At 44.1% G+C, this 14,206-nt stretch overlaps 1 protein-coding gene across 3 annotated transcripts in view; it reads right to left on the bottom strand.

The window, feature by feature from the left end:
* Positions 1-14,206, bottom strand: part of PCDH15 (protocadherin related 15) — a 692,202-nt gene that overhangs the window by 115,796 nt on the left and 562,200 nt on the right. For all 3 annotated transcript variants that reach the window (XM_039384770.1, XM_039384768.1, XM_039384769.1), the window contains one exon: positions 4,420-4,548. In XM_039384770.1, the coding sequence (XP_039240704.1) occupies positions 4,420-4,548 (129 nt within the window). The remainder of the gene's footprint in view (positions 1-4,419; positions 4,549-14,206) is intronic.

The following is a 14,206-nucleotide window of genomic DNA, read 5'->3' as shown; positions in this document are numbered from 1 at the left end:
ATGGTTTGGGTTGGAAGGGATCTTAAAGACCATCCCAGCCCACCCCCTGCCATGGGCAGGGACACCTCCCACTAGCCCAGGTTGCTTCAGGCCCCGTCCAACCTGGCCTTGGACACTTCCAGGGATCCAGGGGCAGCCACAGCTTCTCTGGGCAACCTGTGCCAGGGCCTCACCTCCCTCATAGGGAGGAATTCCTTCCCAATATCCCATCTAAACCTACTCTCAGTCAGTTTGAAGCCATTCCCCCTTGTCCTGTCACTCCAGGCCCTGTAAATAGTCTCTCTCCCTGTTTCTTGTCATCCCCTTCAGGCCCTGGAAGGCCACAATTCACCCATCCCAAAGCTTCTCCTCTCCAGGCTGAACAATCCCAACTCTCCCAGCCTTTCCTCCCAGCAGAGCTGCTCCAGCCCTCTGTCAAAAAAGAACTTGTCACAATTCACTGATACCCACAGACAGACAGCTCTGCAAGGAAATTGGTGACATAATTACCTTTCATCAGCATTCAAGAGTGAGTTTGCTTCTTTACCCAAGGCATTTAAAATACTTCTTTCCCATTAAAAAGCAATGTCTAGGATCAGTAGACTGGTGCCAGACAGGATATCTCTGTCTCACCCACTTAGTTTTGTCTTAGTTTTGCCTGACTTTGCTCTGGGCTATTGGATTTCTACCACAGGTATGATTTCACATTTATTATGTCAAAAGAAGAGCAAAATATTTCCATTGTGCAGTACAATCAAAGAACGGCCTCCAAAACCCTTTTCCAGGAGGTAGAATAGCTCCACTTCTAAAGAGCAACTTCCTTTAAGCATTTTTTTCATCCTTTAAAAAGAAGCAGGTGACAGAGGTATCACACACACTGCAAACTGCTCTCAGTACTGCAATGTATTTATACAGTCTCCATCTCAGGGATGATCTAAGGTCAGTGATACTTGAGCATCTGATTAAGGAGTGGTTTCCCCACCACCACATAACTCTTTATCTCTATTTTCCTTCTAATTTCCTTCCCCAGCGCTGTCTCCCCTTGATACCAACACATTCAAGTTGGAGATTTCAAACAGTGCTGATCACAAAAATACACCATCAACAAACAAATGATAGGGGGGAGTGAAGGGATCTCGAGATATATATTAAAAAATAAATGAATAGAACCTTCAGTCCAGTGATGTCTTCCCTCTCCTGGGCCCCATGAGCTCAACAGCTTCCTCTTTAACCAGAGACTGCACTTTGAGTCTGCAACAAACTACTTGGGGCTCGTTTTCCCTGATCAGGACTGTGAACCTGCCAGCAGATTTTGCAGTCGATACATTGATCCCTTCATGACATTTATGTCATTCCATGCTTTCCCTCCCATGCCCCTGGTATTGATAACAGAGCACTGCACAAGGCAAATCATTCCAATGCCCTGCCTTCAGCATGTTTTAGACTCAATGAATTGCCTGAATTTCACTGTCAAGTTTCCCATTTGCAGCTTTTTGCTTCCCCTTGCTCCTTTGTAGAGACCTTCATGCAGCAATTCTCCCGCTGCCTTTCGGGGCATCCCCGGGATCAGACGTGAGGGAGCAGCAGGGAATCCAATCCACCCCTGACTGCCCCAATTTAGACAAGGCAGTGCAAAATAAAAGGGATTGGAAAGACATCTCCTCCACTGCCAGCCTGGTTTTTGTTCTTTTAATCCTCAGTCTGCTCCACAACCCCCCCACAGGCAGAACTCCTGTGCCAGTGCCTTCAGGAACTGAACTCCACTGGCAGACAGAGCTGTTGGAGTGCTGGAGAGTGAGAGCACTCCGGAGTGTGGATCCTGCCTGACTGCAGGAACAAACCCTCCCCTCTCCCACAGGAAATCTTTCACTGCCCTTGTTCTACATCTCCTTGGGAAACAACCTCCCAGATGCCACCTAAGCCCTTATGGGAATCCCCTTTGAAGTCCAACTTTCCCACTCAAAACAAAGCAGGGCACAGAAAACTCTTGTCTGTGGTAAATTATTAATGGGAGTGTCCAAACTAATTGTTTTATACCCCAAATTGTTTATAGCCCCATCCCTGGTAGTGTCCAAGGACAGGCTGGACGGGGCTTGGAGCAACCTAGGCCAGTGGAAGGTGTCCCTGCCCATGGCAGGGGGTGGGATGAGCTTGAAGTCCCTCCCAACCCAACCCCATCTGAGCTCAGGCAGGTGATGATCCTGACACCAAACCCCACGTGTAAAAGATCCTGAGGGACCAAAGTGGCTGAGCACCTTTTCCATATCCTTCACCATCAGGTCCTCTGCCTCAAGGAGCAGCAGGGCCAGATCTTCTGGGATCTGAAGGGAAAAATCTTTTGCTCTGTTTTTCCCTGTGCAAAACGGGACAACGACATTCCAAAGGGAAAGGGACACTCCAAAAACCTGTTTGTTTTTTTTTTTTAATCATCTATGTCACTCTTGTTCTGGAGGATTTCAGGTTTCTGTTTGAAATAAATGTAGTAAAAGACATTCTGAAAAGCTTGGTAGTCAGTGGGTTGATTCTTGGGAGGGAAAACACACATCACAACAAGTTCATGTTCTTTTACCAGGCTATTCTCACCTCAGATAGGCCTTTATGTATATTTTAACCACATTAAAGCTTCTATACAAACTGTATTCCCACAGAAACCTCTCCCATACCCGCCGTGGTTCTACTGTACAGCGAAGCACAACACACCAAAAGCTATTTCAGTTTTTAAAGAGGAATATCCTCAAACAACACAGCTACACCGAAACACACACCAACATTATTTCAACAACCTCGCTGAAGCCAGAAAAAAAATTCCAAATGCCCAAATCTCTCTTTTCTGTACCATGGAACGGTTTTTCCAAAGGATATTTCTACATTGATTTGCATTTGTGAACATGAAACAACAGGAACGACATCCAGTATTTGTGCTATAAAGAGAAAGCTTTCTCTGCCAAGAGACTGGTGTTAACCATGACTGGAAATGGTAGAACCAGTTTTTGTCACACCACAACTGGGAACAAGAGATCCCAAGGCTTCAGGAAATATTTTCACTTCAACACAACTCAGAAATCCCACTAATTTAGAAGACAGAGAGGTTCTGTGCCGATAAGTTGTTATATTTTATAGTTCCATCGAAGCTAAATATACATCCACCCTTGTGTTTGAGAGGATGATTGAGCCTTGAGGGCCCCCAGCACAACCCAAAATGGATTTTAAAGATATTTGGTACTGATTTGAACTGTTACACCCGTGCATTTTAGCAGGCAAAATGAAAAACCACCACACACGAAGGCAATGCCAAAAACCAAAGCAATAACTCAACAATTTGTGAAACCTGATTTAATTGCAGTGAGGGATCCTAAATTCCCCATGTCCCAGGCTTCAGACCAGTCTCTGATGTCTTATTAAATAATACAAATTGGGAAAAAACCCATGCTCATTATGGATATATGCTACCCAAGATGGTTCCCATGGTACTCAAAATGTCCTGTTCTTCCTGAAGGTACGAGTTAAGGAGCTCCCATTTTCTATTTATATGGCTGCTACTACAGAAAAAGAAAAAAAAAAAAGGTAGATTTTTCACTTAAATTCCTAAAAAAACTTTGCTTTCAAATTCATCTTTTACCTACAGCTCATGCTGCATCCAACCTCAGTGTTAAGCAGATATAAAACATTACATTACATAGATATAAACATTACATTACATAGATATAAAACATTACATTCAACTACTGGGCATCAAAACCCCACAGAAACAACTCCTTCACACTTTCTTCTTGCACCTGATGCTGGAAAAAAATGACTTTGCCCCCCCCAAAAAAAAAGCAATGTTTGCTTCAAGTGACTGAATCTGCAGCCAGGAGTTCACAAGACTCACAGGTGTTATAAAAATTTACACAGCTTCAAATCCCTCAAATTAGCAATACCCCCAAGCAACATCTATTTTTACAGCAGGTAATCAATTATTTCAGTCAAGGTTTTAACTGGTTTTCACCTTAATGGCCTTAAAATGTTCCATATGTGTGACAATTTCCTATAGCTGGGTGTCACTTGTTCTTTATGGTAGGAAATTATTTAAAAAGAAACCAGTAAGAGTTTAAAAACATGAGAACAATGTTTTAACACTGGAAATCTGTGACAAGTGAGTTTTTACAGTGGCATTTCTTAAAAAAACCCCAGGGTTTTAATGTGTTATTTTTACATGAAAAAGTGTTTTCAGCTATTAAACATAGCAAAGAAAACAATCAATTCCGTATTTTAAAGCACAGTTCTATATTTTAAAGCTCAAAACATGACTTTGTTACCACAAATACATCTGAAAATGGACAGTTTGCATTTAAACTTTTGACATTTTGGTGGGATTTTGCCTGAGGCACAATTATTTCATGCTCTTTCCTAACTGTCTGGACAGTTTGGGTAATAAAATAAACGATTTAAATGACTTACCCTAACTTGACCAACAAAAGCATTGGCTTCCTCCTCCTGCACAGAGAGGTTTTTGGGTAGAAACATGTCAAAAACTGGTCCGTTGTCATTCACATCTGTCACCACTATATTGACAGTAGCAGTTGAGGTCTAAGGAGAAAAATAACACTATGAACAAATTATCTCTTTTACAGTTTCTCAGGTGAAAAAATTATTGTTATTTATTAGACCTGACCAGTACAGAATCACAGGTAAACAGATGATCAATTTGTGACAGAGGAAGCAGCATTAATTTGAAGAATTTCTTTTAATCTTTCCATTCTTATCAGACAAAAAAGGCTTGAGATTGAATAATATATTAAACAAAGGACATCAGATACCTTTATTCTTACACCTCATCTAAAGGACTTAAGGAGCTTCCAATCCCCCCCAAAAATTCCAGAAAAATCAAAATTTGCCAGAACAATAAATTTTGAAAGAAATTAGTGACTTTATCAATCCAAATATGCTCCTGTGATGATGAGCTGAGCGGATCAGTCAGACCCTGAGGTGGCACAATCATCTTGTCTCATCCTCCTGCACCCTCCTTCCCCCACCCCACACTGATGTGCTTTATGCCCCACCACACCAATTTTAGCAGCCAGAGAGGTGCCTCGTGGGAACAGCCTAATTAACTGTCTTTTACACACATAAAACGTCCACAAAACGTGTCTGTGCTCCTGTGGAAATTTTTCTATCCCAATCAAACACAGCTGGAGAGGGAAATACTTTGCTTGTGGATCTTCACAGCTTGAGTCACATCCTTTTTCACTTCTCCCACACACTGAGAGTCCCAGACACAATCCCCCCCATTGTTGTATTTAATACATTGTTGTCATTGATACATTATTGAATTTTAAATCAATTCACCCAACACAGTGTCTTAAATCAGTTTTCCTGGGTTTAAATGCCTTTGGATATGGATCTGCTTTGCATCAAGCTACACTGGGGGAAATTTGGGCCCCTTATGGCAGGAGAGACCCGGAGGGGCTGGAGCATGTGCAGGGAAGGGAACGGAGCTGGGGAAGGGGCTGGAGCAGCAGGAGGAGCTGAGGGAGCTGGGGGGGCTCAGCCTGGAGAAAAGGAGGCTCAGGGGGGACCTTCTGGCTCTGCAAGTCCCTGACAGGAGGGGGGAGCCGGGGGGGGTCGGGCTCTGCTGCCAGGGAACAAGGGACAGGAGGAGAGGGAACGGCCTCCAGCTCTGACAGGAGAGGCTCAGGTTGGCCAGGAGGAGGAATTTCTCCATGGAAAGGGTGGTGAGGCCTTGGCAGGGGCTGCCCAGGGAGGTTTGGAGGGCCCATCCCTGGAGGTGTCCCAGGAAGGCCTGGCCGTGGCACTCAGTGCTCTGGGCTGGGGGACAAGGTGGGCATCGGGCACAGGGGGGACTCGGTGACCTTGGAGGGCTTTTCCAACCTCAGGGATTCTGGGATTCCATGAAATGTTTAGGACATTACAGTCACAGCAATTACACAGTGGAGGTGTAACCCCAGAAAAAGTCCCTTGCTTTAGGTACAAGACTGACCAACCTGGCTGAGAGTGACACCTCAATGGTTTCACACAAAAAAACCCAAACAAACCAACACCTAAACAGAACCAAAAAGCCCTCAACACATCTGAATGGAAAGTAGCATCTTCTGGTGCTGTACCTCCCCCCAGAATGAACCCCAAGCAGTGTCACATACACCCCCACAGTAACTGCCCACAATTAATGCAGAATATAATCCAACTTTTATTAAGAAGAAATCTCCTTGTATCTGCCATGTGGGAAAAGCACCTGCAAAGGACAACTAATGCCCTCACTCTCTTAATAAAATCAGAGAAGCACAGAAGGGTTTGGGTTGGAAGGGACCTTAAAATTCATCCAGTCCCACCCCTGCCATGGGCAGGGACACCTCCCACCAGCCCAGGTTGCTCCAAGCCCCGTCCAACCCGGCCCTGGACACTTCCAGGCATCCAGGGGCAGCCACAGCTTCTCTGGGCAACCTGTGCCAGGGCCTCCCCACCCTCCCAGGGAACAATTCCTTCCCAACATCATCCCAGTTTAGCAGCATTCAGTCCTGCTTTCCTTCCTCCGCTGCCGGTTCAATCCAATAACTTTCTGCAGGAGGAATCCTGTAAAAGGCCAATCTCCTTCACCTCCCAGATCCTCAGCCCTGGAAAGCAGCCCGGCTGGAATGAGCTGCCTCTTTTCACAGCTCTAAATCCGGCTGCTGTGTTTGCCCCGTGTCCCACGAACTCACAGAAGCAGCACACGACAACCCCTTACTACTGCCAAAGTAATGAATCCAGAGGATTTGGAACTGAGCAAACACAAGGATCCTTTCAGGCTGGCTGCTTCTATTTGCTCAGGCTCACTTATTTGCTAATTGCTTCAGAAAGTGCCATTCCCACGTTCAATTTCTATAAGGGAAATGCACTTTATGCATCACTGTCATCACAAAACACGCTCCAGAACATTTGCTCTGATGTGCAATGCACGCTGAATGTAAATGGAATTTTCCAAGGATAACATGATTCCACAGAACTCAGGGTAACAAACAGTCTCACATTTAATAAACTCAGACAAAGGTGGTGTTAAAAAACCAGGGCTTGAGACAGGAATTCCCATTTGGAAAACATTTCTTTTCATTCAAGGTAATTTAAAGGGGCTGTGGCTGAGCATTTGCAGCCTGTCTTCTCTTCTGTGAGGATTTCACAAGAAGAGACACAAGGAGGGAGGAGAAGAGATATTTGGAATTGTTTCCCAACTCACAGATAAGAATTTTTAGTATTTTTCACATTGATGGCAATACTTTACTCATCTTAAGCACTTCCTTTACCTGCCAGCCAACACAGCCAGGCCACTGCTCCTCTTGTCACTGAGTGTCAAGTCAAACTTCCACTGATGAATTTAAGGAGTAAGATTTTTGTAAAGAAATAATATTTTGCAAGGGAAAAAAAATACTTCATTGAGATGCCAAAAAGGAAAATTAGTTCCCAAAATCTTACAAAATGTTCTTCTTCCTAAACTTGCAGGGGTACTAAAACAAGATCCTGTCAAAAGATCAATGTTTCAAATAATCCCTTGTTTATAGTTTAGAAATTTACAGTTTAGAAAACTATCAGATGTGGATGAATTCAGTGAATTCAGAATTCACTGTAATCAGGTGAACATTTCAAATAATCTTCCTTTTTTATTAGCCACAATTTAGCAAATGATCAAAAGTGGATGAAATCACGAGGAGCACTCAAAGCAAACTCTGGGTGAGCAGCAGTGCCCCTGGGTTCCCTTCTTTTAAAGCAGCAACACCAGACTCTGAACTGAGAAAGACCATGGGAATACCCAAAAATCTTGCTTTTTCACCTGAATACAGGAAACATTTGTTGAAAGGTTGAAATGCCAACCTTTAACATGAAATGGGAGTCCCTTGGCTACCTGTGTGTCTCTGGGATGCACAGAGTAGCAGTTCTGCCACTAACATCACAAACTGCTACAAGCCAAGGTTATTGACTAAATTCCACATTTTTATATCCCCATTAGATGGCTCCAAAGATTTGCCTGAGCTCTGTGCAAACCACAGTCTCAGCCCTGCTCTGAAATAGCCTTTATTAGACAACTGGAATTAATTACAGAGGCTTATTCAGAACTGCAGAACGGAGCAGTGTTGCTAACAACATGATCATCCATCCTGGGAATAATGGAGAAAGTCACCTTCTTACAGCAGCCAAGGAAATGTTTGGCACTAGGCAACAGGTGGGAAGGACCACAGGGAGTGAGGGAATGGGTCACTGGTTCTCATACTTCAAGTGCTGTGCCACACCTGGGACCTGCATCCCACACCCCTACAAGGTTACTGTCCGCTCTGGCTCTGGTCTTTGCACCTCTGCAAGGTCTCCTGAACGTGGCAGAGGAAAATGAACTCAGTGCTTAGAATTCCCAGCAGCAGGAAGCAGATTTTGCCTCGCAAAGCTTGGGGGGAAATGAACAGAGAAAAAGATGATGCTTCAAGAAAAGATGGTTGAAGCAAATCAGTCAGGGCTGGAATCTTTTATTCGTCCCCTTGACTGTGTAGATGCTGTTTTGGTTGTTCCACAGAATCATAGAATAGTTTGGGATAGAAGGGACCTTAAAGCTCATCCCATTCCACCCCCTGCCATGGGCAGGGACACCTCCCACTAGCCCAGGTTGCTCCAAGCCCCATCCAACCTGGCCTTGGACACTTGCAGGGATCCAGGGGCAGCCACAGCTTCTCTGGGCAACCTGTGCCAGGGCCTCCCCACCCTCAAAGGGAACAATTCCTTCCCAATATCCCATCCATCCCTGCCCTCTGGCAGTGGGAAGCCATTCCCTCTCATCCCTTCACTCCAGGCCCTTATAAAGAGTCTCTCTCCATCTTTCCTGTAGGCTCAGAAAATGAAGAGTTTCACAAGTATCTTAAAGAATCATGAAAAGTTGCAGAGTTTCATAGAGGATGCTCAAAGACAGTGAAGCAGCAAAAAAAAAAAGCTCTTCACATATGTTTGAATACCACTAAAAGTCTTTAAAGAAACTTGAGTGGTTCCCGAAGGCAATGACAGACACGTAATTCATAACTTGGTTTTGTGCATCCATCGAATGGATGCTCCCCATGGAAACACAGCAAGGCTAAAAAACTGCTTTTGCTGGTTTAAAATGAGGCATTTCTTCAGCAGATTTGTCAAGCAGGGTTTGGAAAGGAGTCCTGAAGCTACTACTGGAAATTCACCCAGGGAAAAAACCAGCCCAGACCCATATCGGGTACTTCCCATTCATTACTGAAGCAAACTCTGTTTAATTCTCTTTTATAATAAGCATAACTCAAATAAAAGATGAACAGCAGCAATTTATAGCTTTCTTAGGGCCCCTGAAATAGTTCTTACATATATAATTCTTCCCTAAGCAATAACTGTAACATTTACATTGCTTGCACAAATACCTTTGTGTCCTGAGCACGCCAGGCCCTGATAAATGTTATGGATGGGAAATATGAAGGAAATTCCACTTTATTCTTTATTTGTACCCTGTCATTTAAATTGAAGCTGGGAATTGATGAGAGCATTCTATGCCTTGGGAGAGGAAACATTCTCAGCTCTGATGTCGAGCAAGTTTATTAATCTGGACAAACTCTAAGACAAACACTCATCTCGAGACAGAACTAGTTTGCAAATAATAAAATCTGAGGGAGGTAAAGACCTTATCTAATAAAAAAACCCCAACCAAACAGTAAATAATGCTTCTGATATACATATCAGGACTTACCTATATTCAACTCAACAAAACTATACCTGAATGACCACAGAACCAGTGATTCTATGACTATTTTTAGATTTTCTTTCCTTCCAGTGTAGGGCACGAGAACTCAAAAAGCAGTATCTACCACCTCCCTACAGCTCTCCAAGTTATACAGAAGAAATGGCCAGCTGGACTGCAAAGAAATAGAGCAGAGACTGAGGCTTGAAGAGACAAGATAAGGCTGAATGAGAAAAGATCAGGAAAAGTCTGTGGAGCAAAGAGAAAAGCTGTCAAACACACAAAAATAACACAAAGATAAAGCCCCAAAGGAAAGCCCCCAAAACTAAAACCTCACACATCCAGAAAGGGAATGGAAAAATGAGAACTTCAGGGGGAAAGGAAGAGAAACTCGTGTACATCCTTGACAAACACACAGAATGGTTTAGCTTGGAAAAGACCTCCAAGATCATCAGTGCAGCACCACCACTAAACCACATCCACACGTATCCACACTCTGCATCCAAGTGCTTTTGGAACACTTCCAGGGAAGGGGACTCAATCACTGCCCTGGGCAGCCTCTTCCAATGCCTGACCACCCTTTCCAGCAAGAAATTCCTCCTCCTGGCCAACCTGAGCCTCCCCTGGCACAGCCTGAGGCCGTTCCCTCTCCTCCTGTCCCTTGTTCCCTGGCAGCAGAGCCCGACCCCCCCCGGCTCCCCCCTCCTGTCAGGGACTTGCAGAGCCAGAAGGTCCCCCCTGAGCCTTCCCTTAATGGGACAGTATTTATTTTGGGATACAAAATGCTTCAACAATCCTTGGTGCAGATCTGTTTCTTACCCCAAAAGAATTAAAAGTTCATCTTTCAGAATGGAATGACAATCTGCTCAAAATCTCTAACTGCAAACTGTGATCAACCCATTGCTTTATGAGCATTACTCAATTCACCCCTTCCCTTTTAGCATATGAAATCAAAGCCTTTATGGGGAATATTACCCATGCTAAGCTGCACAAACACTGGAAGTGTGGGAGTCTCCTAAATCTTGCCGTAATAAAAGAGCTGATACAGGGAGAAAAAGCCTTCTCTCAAAGAGGAGGAAATCTGGCTGGACAAATTCTTGTGCACACTGAAATTTATAGATCAGCTGAAATTTTTATGGCTTTCTCATACAAAATCCATAACTTGGCAGGAAAACAGCAATAGGAAGTGTTTCTCTTTAATTATATTTACTTAATATGTTAAGGTAGTATTAAAGTGGCCCAGAATAAACAGGCTACATAGATATTATTTTTTGGGTAGGCTTGTTTTACTGATTACAAAAGGGTCACTCAAGTAGAAGTCTTTTGCAATCCAAGCTTTTTTATAGGCAAAATCTCAGTTCAGTATTTCCTGAGAGGCATGTGTGATTTCTTCTTGCTACATAATGGAACTGGTGTGGAGCAGAGACAGGTAATATTTCAAGGAGTAACAGAAAATTTGCTGTAATTAATTAATTCTCTGTATGCCATTCAAGAAGTAAATCTTTGTTTAAATTACCTTGATCTAGTGCTACCTGTTTGCTCTAAGAAAGGTAATTAATTCCAGTGTCATGGGAGAAAGATGCTCTGAATTATTAACGATCTTAAGATGGCTCAAATACTCAAGTCTGACTTACAAGATGAACCACAACTGAAATAATACAATCACAGAATGGCCTGGGCTGGAAGGGACCTTAAAGCTCATCCCATTCCACCCCCTGCCACGGGCAGGGACACCTTCCACTAGCCCAGGTTGCTCCAAGCCCTGTCCAGCCTGGCCTTGGACACTTGCAGGGATCCAGGGGCAGCCACAGCTTCTCTGGGCAACCTGTGCCAGGGCCTCCCCACCCTCACAGGAAGAAAATAAGGCCTCTTTAGGTTCCCTGAGTTCCCTGTGGTTCCCACTAGTTTTCATCTGTTGCTTCTTCCCATGGCCTTCTGGGAATACCAGACTTCTGCATCCTGTAGCCGGGAATATGGTTTTCAGGTTTTTTTAAATGGCCCCAAATTAGTCCTGGGGTCTGAAGTGCTACTGTTATTCCCATTTCCTCGTTGCAGAAGGAGTGGGCCCAGTGGATTCACGGGGGCAGATCTGGGACTCGGGGCTTTCAGAGAAACCCTCCCAGAGCCAGATCACCTCTGATCTTCCCCAGGCAGTGAACCTTGGACCGTGTCCTGGACAGCTGGGGGGACAACAGCTTCTCCTGGACTTCCAATGGAGTGTAGAGGCCTGATGGGTGAGTCTCCTAAGACTTAAAAAGGAATCTGAAGCCCTGCCAGTAATTCCTGAGTAGCCCAAAGCGACCGTGACCAGGGACATTCTTCAGCCACTTTAGAAAGGAAGGTTGGGAACAACCCTGGATGACTGACAACTCTCAAGAATACTTAATTCCTAACTCCCAAACGCCTTTATCAACTTGGCACTGAGCTGCTCTGCTTTGCCAAGACTTGGGCAGGAACACGTTGCTGAAGTGCCGGGTGAACGTTTTCAGGACTGGACATTTGTACTTGGAAGTTTGAATCCCGCTCAAATCACACAATCCACACTGAGAATAAAATAGAGCTTCCTGTTTCACCTGGATAAATGAACTCACACACACACACACTCACACAAGCCAAATATAAAGAGCACAGAAGGTTTTTTCTTCCCTCTAACAAAAGCCACGCAGATTTATTCAAATGCCTCCCTCTGGAACGCGAAGACAGGAATTGTTGCCTTGAAATCACATCCAAACACACCACACTCAGTGAAAACAATTTCAGAGCTGTTTTTTCATTCCCATGTCATTCTGCCCATCTACAACTAACTGCTCATTACCAGGGGAATAAAAATATTTTCCTGACTACTCAATTAATGCCTCCTTAATTGCTGTGTCAGGTTGGTAACAGTGATGGGTGGGAGGTCATGTTTCCCCAGGAAAACCCACAAGCCTGTTAATGCTCCAGGTTATAACTCAGAACAACAATAATTTGGGAAGCATAGCTGAGCATTGTAAGCCATCAAGAGCATTATAAGGCAGGGCAGAGTGATGGAACAGGCCACAGCACTCCATGGAAAGCTGTACTCAGTGAAAGTCTGTATTAATTTTGATGGAATTTGCAGTCCCCCAAAGTCAAAAGGTGTCAACGTGACTGTCACCACACATCATCAGGCAGTTAAATAACCCTTGGGGCTTAGAATATAGAAACCTCAACTAACTCAGTGCCACAGCAACACTGTTCAACCTCTCTTAGACCCTCAGTTAATGGCACGGAAAGAGGAACAGGAAAAAAATGCCATTAAAAAACAACATCAACAAAAAAGGGTGTGAGACTATGAGCTTCAAATGCAAAAGTGTGCTCACCAGACTTCATAGGTGGTGATGATGATGAGGGTGATGATGATGGTGAAGAGTTAGGTTTCCCTAGAGAACATCAGGGATCAAAAGGATGGCCGATATCTTATTGTATCCTGTGGACTAGTCCAACATCCCATGGATTTTACAGCAGGCACACAGTGCTGGCCTGCCTTGGTTGAGGCAGTCCAGTCCTTAAAAGATCAGGAATCCAGTAACTGGTGGGTTTAGAAAGGTAATGAGGAGTTGTCTTCTCCAGTACGAGAGGAAGTGGCCTCAAGTTGCACCAGGGGAGGTTTAGGTTGGATATTAGGAAAAATTTCTTCACAGAAAGAATTGTAAAGTATTGGAAGGGGCTGCCCAGGGAAGTGGTGGAGTCACCATACCTGGAAGTGTCCAAAAAACGTGTGGCTGTGGCCCCTGGGGACATGTTTTAGTGGTGAACACGGTTGTGGTGCTGTGTTGATGGTTGGTACTGACGACCCTGGAGGTCTTTTCCAACCTTAACGATTGAGGGATTTGTACCTCCAGGATTATGGGAAAGGCACTCCGAAGAAACGCTGCTCCCCAGGGGACTGGGGCTGGTGCTGCTTCCCAAGCAGAAACATGAGCTTGTGTGGGAAGTGTCTGCTGTCCTCCAAATTCCTGGAGATACCAGGATGGAAAGAAAGATCTATCTTGGCACGGTTCCCTGGGCCAAAGAAGACTGTGTCAGGGCTGGAGATGCCAAACAAGCCTTGCTTATCTCCATGAAGGAAAACACTCCTAGTTTTATGAGAACAATGTTGAACAGGCAGGAGAGTCACCACCTTGAGAGAGAAGCTTTCAAAGCAGCGTGGGATAAATTTCTTTCCGAAAGCACCAACAATTTCAAAGCGGAGCAGCATCTCCCAGCTGGGGTATTCCATCTAAAATGCAATATTTTATACACTAATATTTCAAAATTAATGAGCTGATTAATGGTTTCATGTCATAAGGGCTAAAAGTCTTTGTTCAGAGTTTATCTGAAAGTTATTATTGATGTTGAAATGTTTGGAGTGCCGGTCACAACTTCTGAAGCAAAATCACTGGATGAATTTACAAAGACTGAACTTACTCAGTTAAGTATGAAACATCAATAAAAACATTTCATTTTTCCCTCCTTGTAAGAGTATTGACATGGCTTTTATGCATCTTTATACTTGAAAAC

This window comes from Pipra filicauda, unplaced genomic scaffold (assembly GCF_003945595.2).
Source record: "Pipra filicauda isolate LSUMZ 115617 unplaced genomic scaffold, ASM394559v2 scaffold371_size1224239_pilon, whole genome shotgun sequence".
In the NCBI taxonomy this organism is placed as follows: domain Eukaryota; kingdom Metazoa; phylum Chordata; class Aves; order Passeriformes; family Pipridae; genus Pipra; species Pipra filicauda.
The sequence above is the reverse complement of the archived record's forward strand: the minus strand, read 5'-3'. Positions and strand labels throughout refer to the sequence as shown.